The 13967-nt window shown below is 41.2% G+C and overlaps 2 protein-coding genes across 5 annotated transcripts in view; one reads left to right on the top strand and one right to left on the bottom strand.

The window, feature by feature from the left end:
* The window catches only part of LOC105028801 (prostaglandin G/H synthase 2), a 32590-nt gene that overhangs the window by 1552 nt on the left and 17071 nt on the right, over positions 1 to 13967 (bottom strand). Inside the window, exons 1-8 of one of the 4 annotated variants that reach the window (XM_020045442.3) lie at positions 6800 to 6887; positions 2739 to 2855; positions 2504 to 2647; positions 2129 to 2272; positions 1733 to 1914; positions 1280 to 1610; positions 771 to 1057; positions 123 to 270 (exon numbers count right to left, since the gene is read on the bottom strand). In XM_020045442.3, coding sequence (XP_019901001.1) covers positions 123 to 270; positions 771 to 1057; positions 1280 to 1610; positions 1733 to 1914; positions 2129 to 2272; positions 2504 to 2630 — 1219 coding nt within the window. In that variant the 5' untranslated portion in view covers positions 2631 to 2647; positions 2739 to 2855; positions 6800 to 6887. Of the gene's footprint in view, positions 1 to 122; positions 271 to 770; positions 1058 to 1279; positions 1611 to 1732; positions 1915 to 2128; positions 2273 to 2503; positions 2648 to 2738; positions 2856 to 2982; positions 3217 to 6799; positions 6888 to 13967 lie in introns of those variants that run through there. The other 3 variants (XM_010901809.5, XM_010901811.5, XM_020045441.3) reach the window with 3 other exon arrangements.
* Positions 4996 to 13967, top strand: part of LOC105028802 (cytosolic phospholipase A2) — a 30692-nt gene continuing 21720 nt past the window's right edge. Inside the window, exon 1 of the mRNA XM_013133293.3 lies at positions 4996 to 5099. The gene's annotated coding sequence lies outside the window, so the exon portion shown is untranslated. The remainder of the gene's footprint in view (positions 5100 to 13967) is intronic.

Raw genomic sequence — 13967 nt, 5'->3', positions numbered from 1 at the left:
AGACTGTAATAACACACCTTGAGGTGATAATCACTCACACTCTCCTCAGCTGCCACAGAGATGGTAACCAAGCGAATTACAAAACAGCCTGACTAAACAAACCCTCTCGCAGTGGTTCTTACCTGTGAGGTCTTCAAATGAGGTGTAGGGCCTCATGCCGAAGCGTTTCCTGTAGGCATTCAGGGTCTGATAGCGCATCTCCCTGCTGTGTTCCAGGGACTTGGCTGCCACGCCAACTAACGTCGGGGGCAGGTTACGCCCACCGGCCACCTGGGAACCAATTGGAATCAAGATCCCCAGTCAATACAGCTGTTGTCCTCAGCAACAGGCCATCGTTCTCACGGAGAGAGCCAAGACCGTGGTCATAGTTCCCAAACAGTTACCTGAATGGCTACATTACATACCATAAACTAAAGTATAGGATTTGCACACTGCTCATATCTGATTATAATATATGCTCACCACTCATTGTATATCAATTTTGCCTAAATGTAGTGTTTTCTGTCTCTATATTCATGTTGCATACTAATAGCTGCACCATATCACCAAGTAAAATGCTACCTGTGTGTAAATGTATTTAGCGAATATGTGATTCTTATTCTGATATCCACCTGTATGAACTATGGGATGAATTAAGCTGTATGAGCATGTCTAATATTCGCTTTGTACTACAAGCTTTACCACAGACTCCATACCACAGCAAGCACTGTCTGCTTTGAAGAAACCAACAAAGGCAAAAACATTTGTCAACTCAACGGAAGGCAACTCACCCTTCCAGCGATCTGCTTGCTGAAGGAATCCACCAGGTTGTTGATGCCGTGCTTGGTCACCAGGGAGTTGTTGAAGACAAACTCAGGGTAGGTGTATTCGTTTTCCTCAATATTGAAGGTTTCGGGCATCAGTGGGTGCCAGTGGTACAGGGTATTGAACTCCGAGGCGATCCGGTTCTGATACTGGAAGCGCTGGTTGAACAGGAGTTCCGGGTTGAACTTGAGCTTGAAGTGGTAGCCACTCAGGTGCTGGACGTAGTCCTCAATCACAATTTTAATGGTCTCTCCTGCGAGACAGGATATGAAGGAGAGAGGGAGAAAAGGGACGTTTGAGACCTCTGCTGGAAGTTGGTGACACATCGGACATAATAAATACCTGAAACGATTACAATCTGACCAACACAAATCTGTTCCAATCTAATGAACTGGCGGTAGATGCTGTTCTTCTGCCACGGCTGGATGGCTCTCTCGCCGTAGTCTTAGTTTAAGACCATAGATCTGTAACTCACCAATCAGTATCAGGCGCGTGGTCTGGAAGATGCGTTCGTCGTCCCAGTCGGGATGCTCTCGCTTCAGGACGTCACAGACGCGGTTGTGCTCCCTCAGCCATATGGTGGCATACATCATGAGCCCTGGGAGGAGGCCAAAATGCTCGTGGCCCACGGCCAAGCGGTGCTCCTCTGCCACATGGGGCGGGTAATGCATCTGGACCCCCACCTCCCGTACCGACGGAGGGTAGACCTCCCCATTCACCTCCTGGTACTTCAGCTTGCCGTCCTTGAACAGCCTCAGTTTGTGCTGCCTCTCCAGAGTGTCTCCGTACACATGGTTCAAGTCCACCTGAAACACGGAGGGCAAGGGTGAAATTCGAGAGTACCTTTCAGAGAACACGGCTGAGTTCGAGTCAACCAAAAAAGAAAGAAACACAACGGTTCATTTGTTAATGATTAACAGGGACGTACGCCGTGGCCCAAGGCTCTGGTGAAAGCTGGTCCTTTCTTGAAATCTGATTTGAAGAACTGGTGGGTGAAGTGCTGGGCGAAGAAGGCAAACATGAGATTGGAACCCTGTGGATCCGGAATGAACCGCTTCCTTAACAGAACTTTCTCAACCACAAGCTTGGCGTCTGGAAGCACTGATCTTCCTATGAAGACAAAGATGTTATCAACATAACGTAGTTCCTTGCATACACTCATGGAATACGTTTTTCCTCACTAAAGACAGTTATAACAATGTCTATAAACGTTTACATGATTTCTTTGGACTTTCAGCTGGGAGTGAGAGATTTTTCTATGGGTAAAATGAATGAAATAAGGTAGGTTGTGGGGAATCCAATAAAACAGAGTGAATTCACTCACCCACGGTTCCCATGGGAGTAGGGCAGTTCTTTGGCACAGGGGGAAGGGTTCGTGTGTAGTACGACAGATTGGAGTAGGCCTCCCAGCTTTTGTAGCCATAATCAGCATTGTAAGTTGGTGGGCTGTCCACCAAATGTGAGCGGGCTGTGGATAGAATCAACAAAAGCAACATTATTAGTTTAGTTGGGAAGCCAAGCAAATAATGTAATCTGTATGATTTTCTGTAGGGTTTATGACAGGAAAAGTATTTCCTCAGTTATATTACTTATTTTTCCTCTTTATCGCCATCCTTCCTATCAGTAAATGTCATATTTTGAATATAAGCCATTCACTCAAGCTTTCAGACAAATATGAATATTTCATGCTTGAACTTACATGTCAGGACATAGCTCATTATGGCGTTACTCAAAAATGGGATCTTGTTAATGATGTTCCACAGCCCTTTGTAGTTAGTAAGGGCGTAGTAGACGGTGTTTGGAGCAGGTTTAAACAATGTCTTCATCCACGTTAGGAATTCAGCTATAGAATGGAAAGAATGTGGAACACGTGAGGTTAATGTGGGTATGCTACGCCAACCGTAGTCGCTAGAACGTGCATTAGGGCTACTTACGAGTTGAGCAGTTCTTTCCATAAAATCCCGTTCTTGTACAGTCGCACTCATAGTCGTCAAAGCCTTTGGAATTACATAACCCCCTATTTTCACAGGGCTGAGAACAACAAGGGTCCACTGAAAACAAAACATTTATGAGAATTAAGGCATTACTTTAGCAATGTAATGTTCTAACTACAAACGGTTATTACAAGCAAGCATATAAATCAGATAAAATGATATTGGCTATTAAATTCATTCTCACCTCCTTCACATAAATAGATCCCAAAGATCAACAGTAAAATAATACTGACTGTATACATTCCGAAAGATTCTGTTGAATCGCAGTCCGGTAGGAATATATATATATTATCGCAGTTCAAGCTGACGACCACTCCTGAACACGTTTCCCTTTGCCTGTTCCATTTATAGTACTGAAAGGGGCGGATCAGAACCATTCAGAACAGGGCGTCATTCAAGGTGCATCCGATTATTCATCGATTTTTGTAATTTTACCCAAGTTGGTTAGGTTTTACCGCTTGCTAACGTGCTCAGTTATATACAGATGGGCGATAATACCACACATGATAATACGAAATAACAAGAGACAGATATCTGTACGACTTAACCCAGCTCTGAATCGGGAAACGCCGACCAACGGACCTGGATACAAGTAAAAAAAAAATGGAGATGCTAACAACAGTGTTTTTTTCGGAGATGCCGGTCAAACGGTATTTTTTAAACAATCCCTCAACTCTTGCGGTGTGTCCGAAACATGCGAACACGCACATATACTCTCCAAAACTAGTTACAAAAAAGGGGTCACTGAATGGTTTAATATGAAAATGGTCTGAATAGGCCTTCGCAGTCACCTGATCTCAAGCCAACTGAACACCTATGGAAGATTTTGAACCCACGTGTTAGACAGCGCTCTCCAACACAATTTAGAAAGAATTGTATTTCACCCATCCAGGGAAGATCCAGTGGCTCGTAGAATCCGCAATGAAGCTGTTCTGGCCGCTCGTGGTGACCCAACAACTTACTGAGACACTTTATGTTGGTTTGTCGTTTAATTTGTCACCTGTTCTCAAACTTTTTTTCTGACTTCATGTTAGTTCCTTCAGAAAAGCTTTACTAACCTTATCTAACAAATCAATAACCTAAAACAAAATATGTTTAACTATGAACATCTTCCCATGGCTTACTTAAAAATCCACAAAATACAAACAATAGTGTTTAAAATCATTTCATATGTTTTTTTTTCTATCAGTAAATCTACTGGAGTTTGTAGTTCATAATCTCCTAATGATTGTGTGTGTGATAATAAAATCAGTTGTATGGTTCGTTGATTTTTGTATTTGCAGAATAGTATTTTAAATACCTACAAATACAAATTTGACATGAGTTGCTAAATATTCATTATGTATTGAACATGTATTGAACATTTTAGGCAAATCATGACAACTACTGCTTTTCTTCTAATAGTAGACATTTGAAACTACTAATGCAGTAAATAGGAATCAACTTTCAGGTTTACAACTAAGATGAAAAATTGAAAATTCTATCCTTTTGAATGTATCTAGGCTACATAAAACAGTTAGGCAATGCTACTCTGATTTTGTCAGTATGGCTGACTAAAAGATAAAATAGAAATATCTCTTTGCATTTGGATTTTGATCCAAATATCAGTTTCAAATCGTTTTACAATTACCCCAATTTTTACCACGATTTATTTTACTGTCCTTGTAAAAATAGCCGAATACGAGTTTCTGTGGAAAAAAAAAAGAAAGACTAAAAGCTTTAATAGTAAGGGGTTGACTAATCCCATTCAGAATTATTTGTGTTTCGGATTACTTAACAACTAAATGAAAATAATCACGTAAATAAACATGTTTAACAACATATTCATAAGGCCGGTAGCCTAATTAATAAATAATTGGATTTCGCTGTAGACTGTAGGATGTAACAAATAATAATCAACGTAAATTATTATTTTAGTTATTTTTCATATAATCCTTTAAATTATGTTATTGTACTGAAGCTAAAAATAATAATTCGTAAATAAAAAACGATTAATATGAAACTTGTATGTTATGAATCTAAAAGGCATGGATGCTCTCCATTCTCCACTGATTCATAATATAGTTTTTCATCATCCTCAAGGACTTGGCTTAAAAGCTAAGAAAAAAATGAAAGTGCCGAAGCCTGATCCACGAATGAGGGAACTTCCTCAAACCGACGCGAGGCAGCGCCAGAGCGCAAGCTTCCAAGCGTTGCTCCTCCGCTCCTGTGTAGTTTCACACATTTCGACAGCTCAAAGTTTTATAAGCAATACACTGAAGGAATGCAGTATCTGGGTTGATGGCTTGACATTCGTTAAAGGTGAGGTTTTATTTTGATAGAATACTGAATTCAAATAATGATTATTTATTGTCATAAATAACAACAACAATAGTTATACCACATTGAATTTCGCATGGTAGTAGCCTACATAGGCAGCTTACATCGAGAATTACTGGTTGGTTACGCTACCTGTCGACTTCCGACGACATCAATTCTAGCATTCATTGCTGGACAAGTGTACGTATTGTTTTTACGTCAGTTAGTGTCAAACATTTTGATGCACTTAGTCTTATGGACAGAAATATTATATATAGCGGCATTTTAAAAGAACCAAATCCACATAGGCTACAGCATAGACAGCATGCATATTAAAATGAAAAACTCCGTTTCGTATGACTACGGTCCATCAACTATTTGCTGAAGTAAACACTACTGCTTTCTATGTGTGCAAATATGTTGTTGTAGGCTTGTATTTAGGCTAAAATATAAGCATACATCGTCGACAGTAACCAGTGTTTTAACATTTCATATCTGTCCACAATGTTATAAAACAGTATACAGAACTTCTCCAAAACAAAAGAACAGTTGAGTAATGAGAGATACCACGTCATTTGAAAGCAGGTGCCTCCACACAAACGTGGAATTAACATCCCATCAGCTTAGGGTCTTGTAGAAAAATGCTCTATGGCAAAGTGCCCTGTATTTTGATTACCATGGCTGCAAGAGATCTAGCTGACTTCGAAAGTAGGAAACGTGTTGGGGCTAGTTTAACTGCTCAACTTTCAGACTGCTCAACGCACAGATGTTTCACGATATGCCGTTGCGGGCTCAGGGTCGACAGTTCTCAACCCACCTTTTGGAAGACTCTGGAGCTTAGTGTGAGACCGCGGTACTGCGCCACCTACAGTGGCCTATGTTTCAAACAGCGCGCGTGAACGGCCGCGCAGCAACGCCAGTCCCACCGCGCAAAAGTAATGCCAGTCCGCACAGACTACAAAACGTCACATCATTTTCCCTATTAGCATGGTAGCGGGAAGATATTTTCTTTAGGGTGTCATGACAAAACAGCTCAATGTATAGGGATATATACAAATACGCCATTTGCCTCACGCGCCATCTCAGCCACTGAACTGTAGGCTTTTGTTACAGGTAGTGGCGTCGTAGGGCCTGGGTGTCCGGGGCTATAACCTCGGATCTTTTATGAATAGCCCCGGATCTCAAACTGACCCAAAAAACTAAAACAAATAGCCCCTGATCTATTAATTGTGCATTGTGACAGAGGCGTTGCTAGGATCTCAATACACTCGGGCTTAGCCCATCCTCCTGCCCCGCCCGGGAAAGGAAGTACAGGGTTTTGAATGTACATGTGGAAAATGTCGATGTACACGCTAGCGGCTTAGATGTCTACATTGTCATAATGCGCAACCGTAATTATAGATGAATAGATCAGGGGCTATTATTATTTTTTGGTACGTTTGAGATCCGGGACTATACATAAAACGTCCGGGGCTAACAACGCCACTGGTGACAATGTAGACGTGTAGGCCCCTAGCGTGTACATCGACATTTTCTCCACGTACATTCAAAACCCTGTACATTTTGTCCCAGGAGGGGGCTAAGCCCCGAATGTATTGTGATCCTAGCGACGCCTCTGGTTACAGGCAGTAATAAAAGCGCAAAAATAGACTAGAGAATGAGCTAAAACGCTTCTGTTAAAGCAACACAATAGAACGTTGTACCTCTGCATAGCACGTGTCACTTTGCGTAAGAGTGCCCTTTACCGGTCGCGTGTGTCGTCCATCTGCTGCTTGATGGGCACGCGTGGTCCGTTTGTGCGAGCCGACAACGTCCGGTCCGCGTAACCTTTTAGCCCAACCTTTTTTCCAACTTTAGCACGTCCCTTGAAAGGTCTGTGGAAGCCCCCGCTCCCTGTGCAAATTTTGTTACCAGGTTTGATCAAACTGTTCATGTAGGATATCTTTCTCCATCCATAGCGCATAGCATCCAACAATTCGCAAGAACACCAACTAGCCAGAGCGATTAATCAAACACTTACGAAGAAGTAAATAACTTGTATGACTTTTTTCTGTCTGGCTGTCAAAAATCGCTCGCAAAGAACTTGGTCGCTATGCGTAAGCCTACGTCTGGGTTGAGAAAAAACGTCCAGCAAAGTTTTAACCGACTGCAGATCATTTGAATGACACGGGAGGTATTTTAACTGTGGTGACATTAAAAAAGGACCTATATAGTGAAGTGATTCAACTTTCTAGGTAGCCAGACATATTGCATATTCCCTAATACCTGGATGCAGCAAACAGCATTTTTCATGCGCAAACATAATGCCCATTTACTTAAATATGCCTACTGGGGCCTATTGGTTTGAATACTAGAGCCTATTTATTTGCAAAACATATTAATAATTTTTAAAACGCATCAATCTATTTTCCACTTCTCATGGAGTGTTTAGTAAAATATAGCCTATTTTTAAAACCTAAGATATAAACTTGGTATATCAGTATTGTTGTATTTGATATATTTTACATATATTATTGTCTTTGCTTCATATCTGTAACATACTTGAAATGCTGTTCCAATTTAGAGGCAGTGTTGAATTTTAAAGGCAGTCTTGGTTATATACTATAAGCTAGTCTATAAGCAGAATGTAGCCTACTCTGTATAATAATGATAATACATTTTAATGTTTTATTTTTGCAAATACAAAATCAGGCTCCCATGTAAAAATGTCACAAAGGCCACACTGTAAGGTGCAAACAGCTCAAAAAACAGAAAGGCCAGATTAAAATGGGCTAAAAATATGAAGCGTGGTGGTGGTAGTGTCATGGAATGGGCATTCATGGCTGCCTCTGGAACGGGCTAACTTATCTTTATTTAGGCTGTAACGAATGATGGCTGCAGCAGAATGAATTCTGAAGTGTTTAGTTGCATCTTTGCTACCAATGTACAAAACATATCCGCCACACATTCGGGAGAGTTTCACAATGCAACAGTACAATGATCCAAGACACCCTGCCAACACAACCAAAGAGTTCATTGGGGGCAAAAAGACAAGTCAATCTCCTGATTTAAATCTGATTGAATATGCATTTCACTTGCTGGAAAGGAGACTGAAGTCAGAAACGACCCAAAACAAGAAACAGCTCAAAATGGCTGCAGCAGAGGTGGGAAAACCCTCTCAAAGGATGATACCATTAGTTTGGGGTTGTCAGTGGGTCGCAGACTCACTGTTGTTATTGGATTCAAGGGATCATTGTTCACTATAATTGCATGCCGATAGTTGCACAGAATTTTCACAACTTTAAACTTTCCCCTCAGGAGACAAGACATTTCCACAATTACCCAAAATATCGGTGGGAAAATTGTCCACCAGCATAAACAACATACCAAAATCATGAAATGTATCATAGAAGAATGGTGTTGCATCCCTAGTCTAGGCCAAGATACACTGAATCTGTTATGGTGGTTTGTGATGCCTGTCTCCTTATTAAGACTATTTACTAATTCAGTGGTTCCCAACTGGGGGTACTTGGCCTCTCTAAGGGGGGTACTTGAAAACACTCATGACACCATAGGCTTACTAGTGAAATTAACATGAGGGGGGACTTCAGGGGTACTCCAAGCAGAGCAAGATTCTGTCAGAGGGACAGTAACTGGAAAGGGCTGGGAACCACTCATTAATGTACAGTGCTGTGAAAAAGTATGTCACTTTCCAATTTTCTCTATTTTTGTTACTGAATGTTATCAGAGCTTTAACCAAATCCTAATGTTAAAAAAAGGCAACATTAGCAAAATGTAGTACACGGTTTGTATAATATTTGTTTTATGAACAAAGTTATCCAACACCAGTATCTGGTTGTGCTCAATCAAACACTCCCTGTAGTGATGGATCAATCTCATTTCAAGCTCTGTCTTGCCTTTTCAACTAGATTTAGGTCTGGTCATTGACTAGGCCATTCCAAAACTTTATATGTGTTGCTTTTCAGACTGCTTCTCTTATGTACTTGCTTGTGTATTATGGATTATCTTCTTCCTCCATGCCTCAGATGTGCTTCAGCTCAAGATCACCTGACAAAAGCATCAAGTTTGCCAGAACACATATGGAAGCACCTGTCAAGACCTGTTAACACTCCACGGAAGACTTTTCTATGAATAGATGATTCAAAGGTGGCGCTTTACCAAATAACGTGAAGTTCCGGTATTTAGTGGAAACGGTTAAGCAACAACCATTTCCGTACAAAGAGGCCTTGCTGTTTGTGTAACCATGGACAACACCCTGCTGTTCTAAGGAAAAATCAGGGAAGGTTACATGCTCTTGCATGTTAAGGGAGGAAGTGGCACGGGTACTAATGCAGGCATGTGCAGACTGCTGCAACTCCGTGTTGGTAGGGCTGCCTGCTTGAGCCATCAATCCCCTGCCAGTCATCCAGAATGCCTAAGCCCACTTAATGTTCAGCCTTCCAAAGTTGTTCCATGTCACTCCACTGCTCAGCAGACTCCAGCGGTATCCAGGTGAAGCTCACATCCACAACAAGGCCATTGTGTTCCCCTACGGAGCAGGAAGGATAACTGCTCCTCCCTACCTTAAGGCAATGATCAAACCCTACACTCCTATCTGCAAAGTCTATAATTGGTAATTATTTCTTTAATTTCCCTCACCCTCATTCTTTTGTTCATCTGTGACTTGGCACAAGCTCTTTCCGTCATGCCTCTCCATCACAACGATGGTCACCGAAACATGACACCACAAAATGTTCTGGAGAAAGAGGATTTTTCTCTCTTCATTCTGCCACCTCTGGTCTCTTCCCATCCTTATGGGAAGGCAACTCCTAATCTCTCCTTGCTCCCCATTAGTGGAACCATCTCTCCCTTGGAGTAGGACTGTAGAGTGCCTGCCAATTTAACATTGGAAATTTTCCTTTTTCAAGAGTATCTCCAACCTACACCCACCATCCAACCTATTGTGAACGAATGCTTTCCATTTTTATCGCTGATTGTTTTCATCTTCCTTCTAACTATGATTTTGTTAATAGCTACTTCATTGAGTAAGGTGTAATTACTACTACTGAGTTGTTTGGTTGTCCAACTCCGGTATCTTAACAAGAATGCAATACTTTTATTTTACACTGCATAAAAGCGTTTCCTTAATGTTTACTATTTCAATTCAACTTGGGGCAGGGTTAAACCTCCATCAGATGAACAAAAGAATCATCCGAGGATGAGGTTGAGGGAAATTGCAGAGGAAGTTAGTCAACAGGCCTGGTTATCCGTTGGTGTGGCATGGTATAGCCACAAACTAATCGGTTTACTCAACCCAAGATACAGTATGTACAGCATGCATACTGTAATGGGAGAGAATGGGGACGGACACATTTCCAGTGTTTAAGGCTCTGAAGCAACAACCTAGGAGCAATTAAGATTCTCGATCCGGGACAAAACAAAAGAACGGCAAACTTGGGATTCACACAAAGCAATCTTTCAGTTTCTCGTCAGACACTTTAATCACTACACAACTGTAATGTGAAAACTGTATTATAAATGATGTCCTTGAAATATCCAACCCAATATATTCCCTGTAGAAGATATTTTGGCCGATGTGAAATTCAGCCCATTCAGCATGCTCACACACCCTTGCAGGTTACAATGTTGTGACACAATTTTGTGACACTGATGATGATATTGCAGACTAGGGTGAATTGTTCAATGAGTCTTGGACTACCTGGAGCTGTTAAAATATTGAGTTTAATAAATAATTGTGTTGTAGACCAGGTTCCTGAAAAGGACTAAGCTAAGACGAGGCTATCGCCTTGTCATGTGAAATAACGAGTGTCAGAATAGAAACAGCCTGCACCGTCCAAACCACAGATTCATTTGGTTGTGGGTCAACCTCTTTTCCTGTGTGAAGAGTGTATCCCCACTGTAGACTTTTTCTTTCTTTTACCCGACACCCTCCACAAATGGCATACCGTACATCACATTTCACTTGACTATTAATATTGTTCAGCTTGATTCTATATCCCTGCATTTGCTAGAACTGGTATTAAAGGAGATATTGGCGACTGTATGTGTACATTTAGCAGATGAGTACATTTATGAATAAATTCAAATGAAAAAATTCAGTTGGAAATGCCAGTTGTGTGTGTGTGGCATAAAGACTTGTAAGGATGTACTTTTTGAAGAAAACATTGCATTACGCCAACATATACATACAGGACTTAGGCATACTGGACATCATAATCTCTACAACATTCATAGAGTACGACCCTCCCTCACAAAGGTAGCAGCACATCTACTAAACTAGACTAAAATATACACGCAGTAGAGAAAAAGACAGCACTATAAACTGTTACAATGTTGGTAAATACTTTTTACTTCAAAAAGGAACTATGCAGTGTTCTAAACAGTCCACTATACAGTGAACTATACAGTGGGCCATACTGTGGACTATACAGTGGGCCATACAGTGATCTAAACAGTCCACTATACAGTGGGCCATACTGTGGACTATACAGTGGGCCATACTGTGGACTATACAGTGATCTAAACAGTCCACTATACAGTGAACTATACAGTGGGCCATACTGTGGACTATACAGTGATCTAAACAGTCCACTATACAGTGGACTATACAGTCCCCACTATACAGTGGACTATACAGAGGACTATAACAGTGGGCCATACAGAGGACTATGCAGTGGATTATACATTGGGCCATACAGAGGACTATGCAGTGGACTATACAGTGGGCTATACAGAGGACTATGCAGTGGACTATACAGTGGGCCATACAGTGGACTATTAGGGATGCAAGAGTACAGTGGGCCCACAGTTCAGTATGTATTGCGATTTGTGGGTATGGTACGGTTTCGGTATGAATTATGTCATCATGTTATAAATGTTTCCACTAGAGTAGCCGACAGCATGCTGACTGTACTATTGTTTACGGTCTTCTTATCCTTGTTATCGCACTGAACGCTGAATCCAAAATGTTCCCAGACAGCGGGTTTAAAGGACGGCGGTGCCTCTTCATATTGGCTTCTCTCTGATTGTATTTTAGCTCTGGTCATGCGCAGTGAGAAACCACGATTTCAGTTAGAATATTATATGTCACTCAGCAAGACACTTGTGACGGTTGGCTGCTTTTCCTCCAACAGTTGCTCAAGAGGTAGATAGCTAGCTAGTACTAAGCTAGGTAATTTAGTTAGTTACATAGTGGACATTGGCTGCTACATTTCCCGCTGGTACTATGTGAAAAGGCCAATTCAGTCATACGTTTTTGGACAGCAGCAATTTTGCTGTCTGGTTGAAATCTGTTGAAGAGAAAGAAAATGAAACCCACTGTTTTTTGCAAGAAGTCTTTCAAACTTGGACCATTTATGGGAATAAGATGTGTGGAATCCCATATGAAGTGTGAGAAACACAAAAACAACAAAAACGCTGCGAGAAAACTCCCAACAAACGCCCGGCATTTCTGCTCGTATCACTGACGTCAGTCCCACAAAGTACAAATCTACGTGTGAGTGTAGCATGCAGTGCAATAAGCATTATGGAAATTATAGGAAAATGGCCGGCATATCGCAATTCCGCGTGCAGAACGGTACGATAACATAGCGTTGCATCCCAAATGAGTGGTTCCCAGCCCTTTCCAGTTACTGTCCCTCTGACAGAATCTTGCTCTGCTTGGAGTACCCCTGAAGTCCCCCCTCATGTTAATTTCACTAGTAAGCCTATGGTGTCATGAGTGTTTTCAAGTACCCCCCTTAGAGAGGCCAAGTACCCCCAGTTGGGAACCACTGAATTAGTAAATAGTCTTAATAAGGAGACAGGCATCACAAACCACCATAACAGATTCAGTGTATCTTGGCCTAGACTAGGGATGCAACACCATTCTTCTATGATACATTTCATGATTTTGGTATGTTGTTTATGCTGGTGGACAATTTTCCCACCGATATTTTGGGTAATTGTGGAAATGTCTTGTCTCCTGAGGGGAAAGTTTAAAGTTGTGAAAATTCTGTGCAACTATCGGCATGCAATTATAGTGAACAATGATCCCTTGAATCCAATAACAACAGTGAGTCTGCGACCCACTGACAACCCCAAACTAATGGTATCATCCTTTGAGAGGGTTTTCCCACCTCTGCTGCAGCCATTTTGAGCTGTTTCTTGTTTTGGGTCGTTTCTGACTTCAGTCTCCTTTCCAGCAAGTGAAATGCATATTCAATCAGATTTAAATCAGGAGATTGACTTGTCTTTTTGCCCCCAATGGACTCTTTGGTTGTGTTGGCAGGGTGTCTTGGATCATTGTCCTGTTGCATTGTGAAACTCTCCCGAATGTGTGGCGGATATGTTTTGTACATTGGTAGCAAAGATGCAACTAAACACTTCAGAATTCATTCTGCTGCAGCCATCATTCGTTACAGCCTAAATAAAGATGAGTTAGCCCGTTCCAGAGGCAGCCATGAATGCCCATTCCATGACACTACCACCACCACGCTTCATATTTTTAGCTCATTTTAATCTGGCCTTTCTGTTTTCTGAGCTGTTTGCACCTTACAGTGTGGCCTTTGTGATATTTTTACACGGGAGCTTGATTTTGTACTTTCAAAAATAAACCATTAAAATGCATTATTGCAGAGGAATGGGCCATACAGAAGAGTATACAGTGGATTATATAGTGAGCTATTCGGTGCATCTCATTTTCCGAACATGAAGAAAACACAGAATACATAACACACCACGAATGATTTAAAACGAGAAGTATACGTTCATATATACGTATATGTTCACAACCTAAACTCCTGATGTGGTAGACCTAAATTTAAATATAGGTGTGTATTATACTGTATATTTTTTTTATGGCTTAGTATTCAGTAATATATTGTTTTCTGT

This window comes from Esox lucius, chromosome 3, assembly GCF_011004845.1.
Source record: "Esox lucius isolate fEsoLuc1 chromosome 3, fEsoLuc1.pri, whole genome shotgun sequence".
Classification (NCBI taxonomy): Eukaryota; Metazoa; Chordata; class Actinopteri; order Esociformes; family Esocidae; genus Esox; species Esox lucius.
This window is presented reverse-complemented; position numbering and strand designations above follow the sequence as displayed.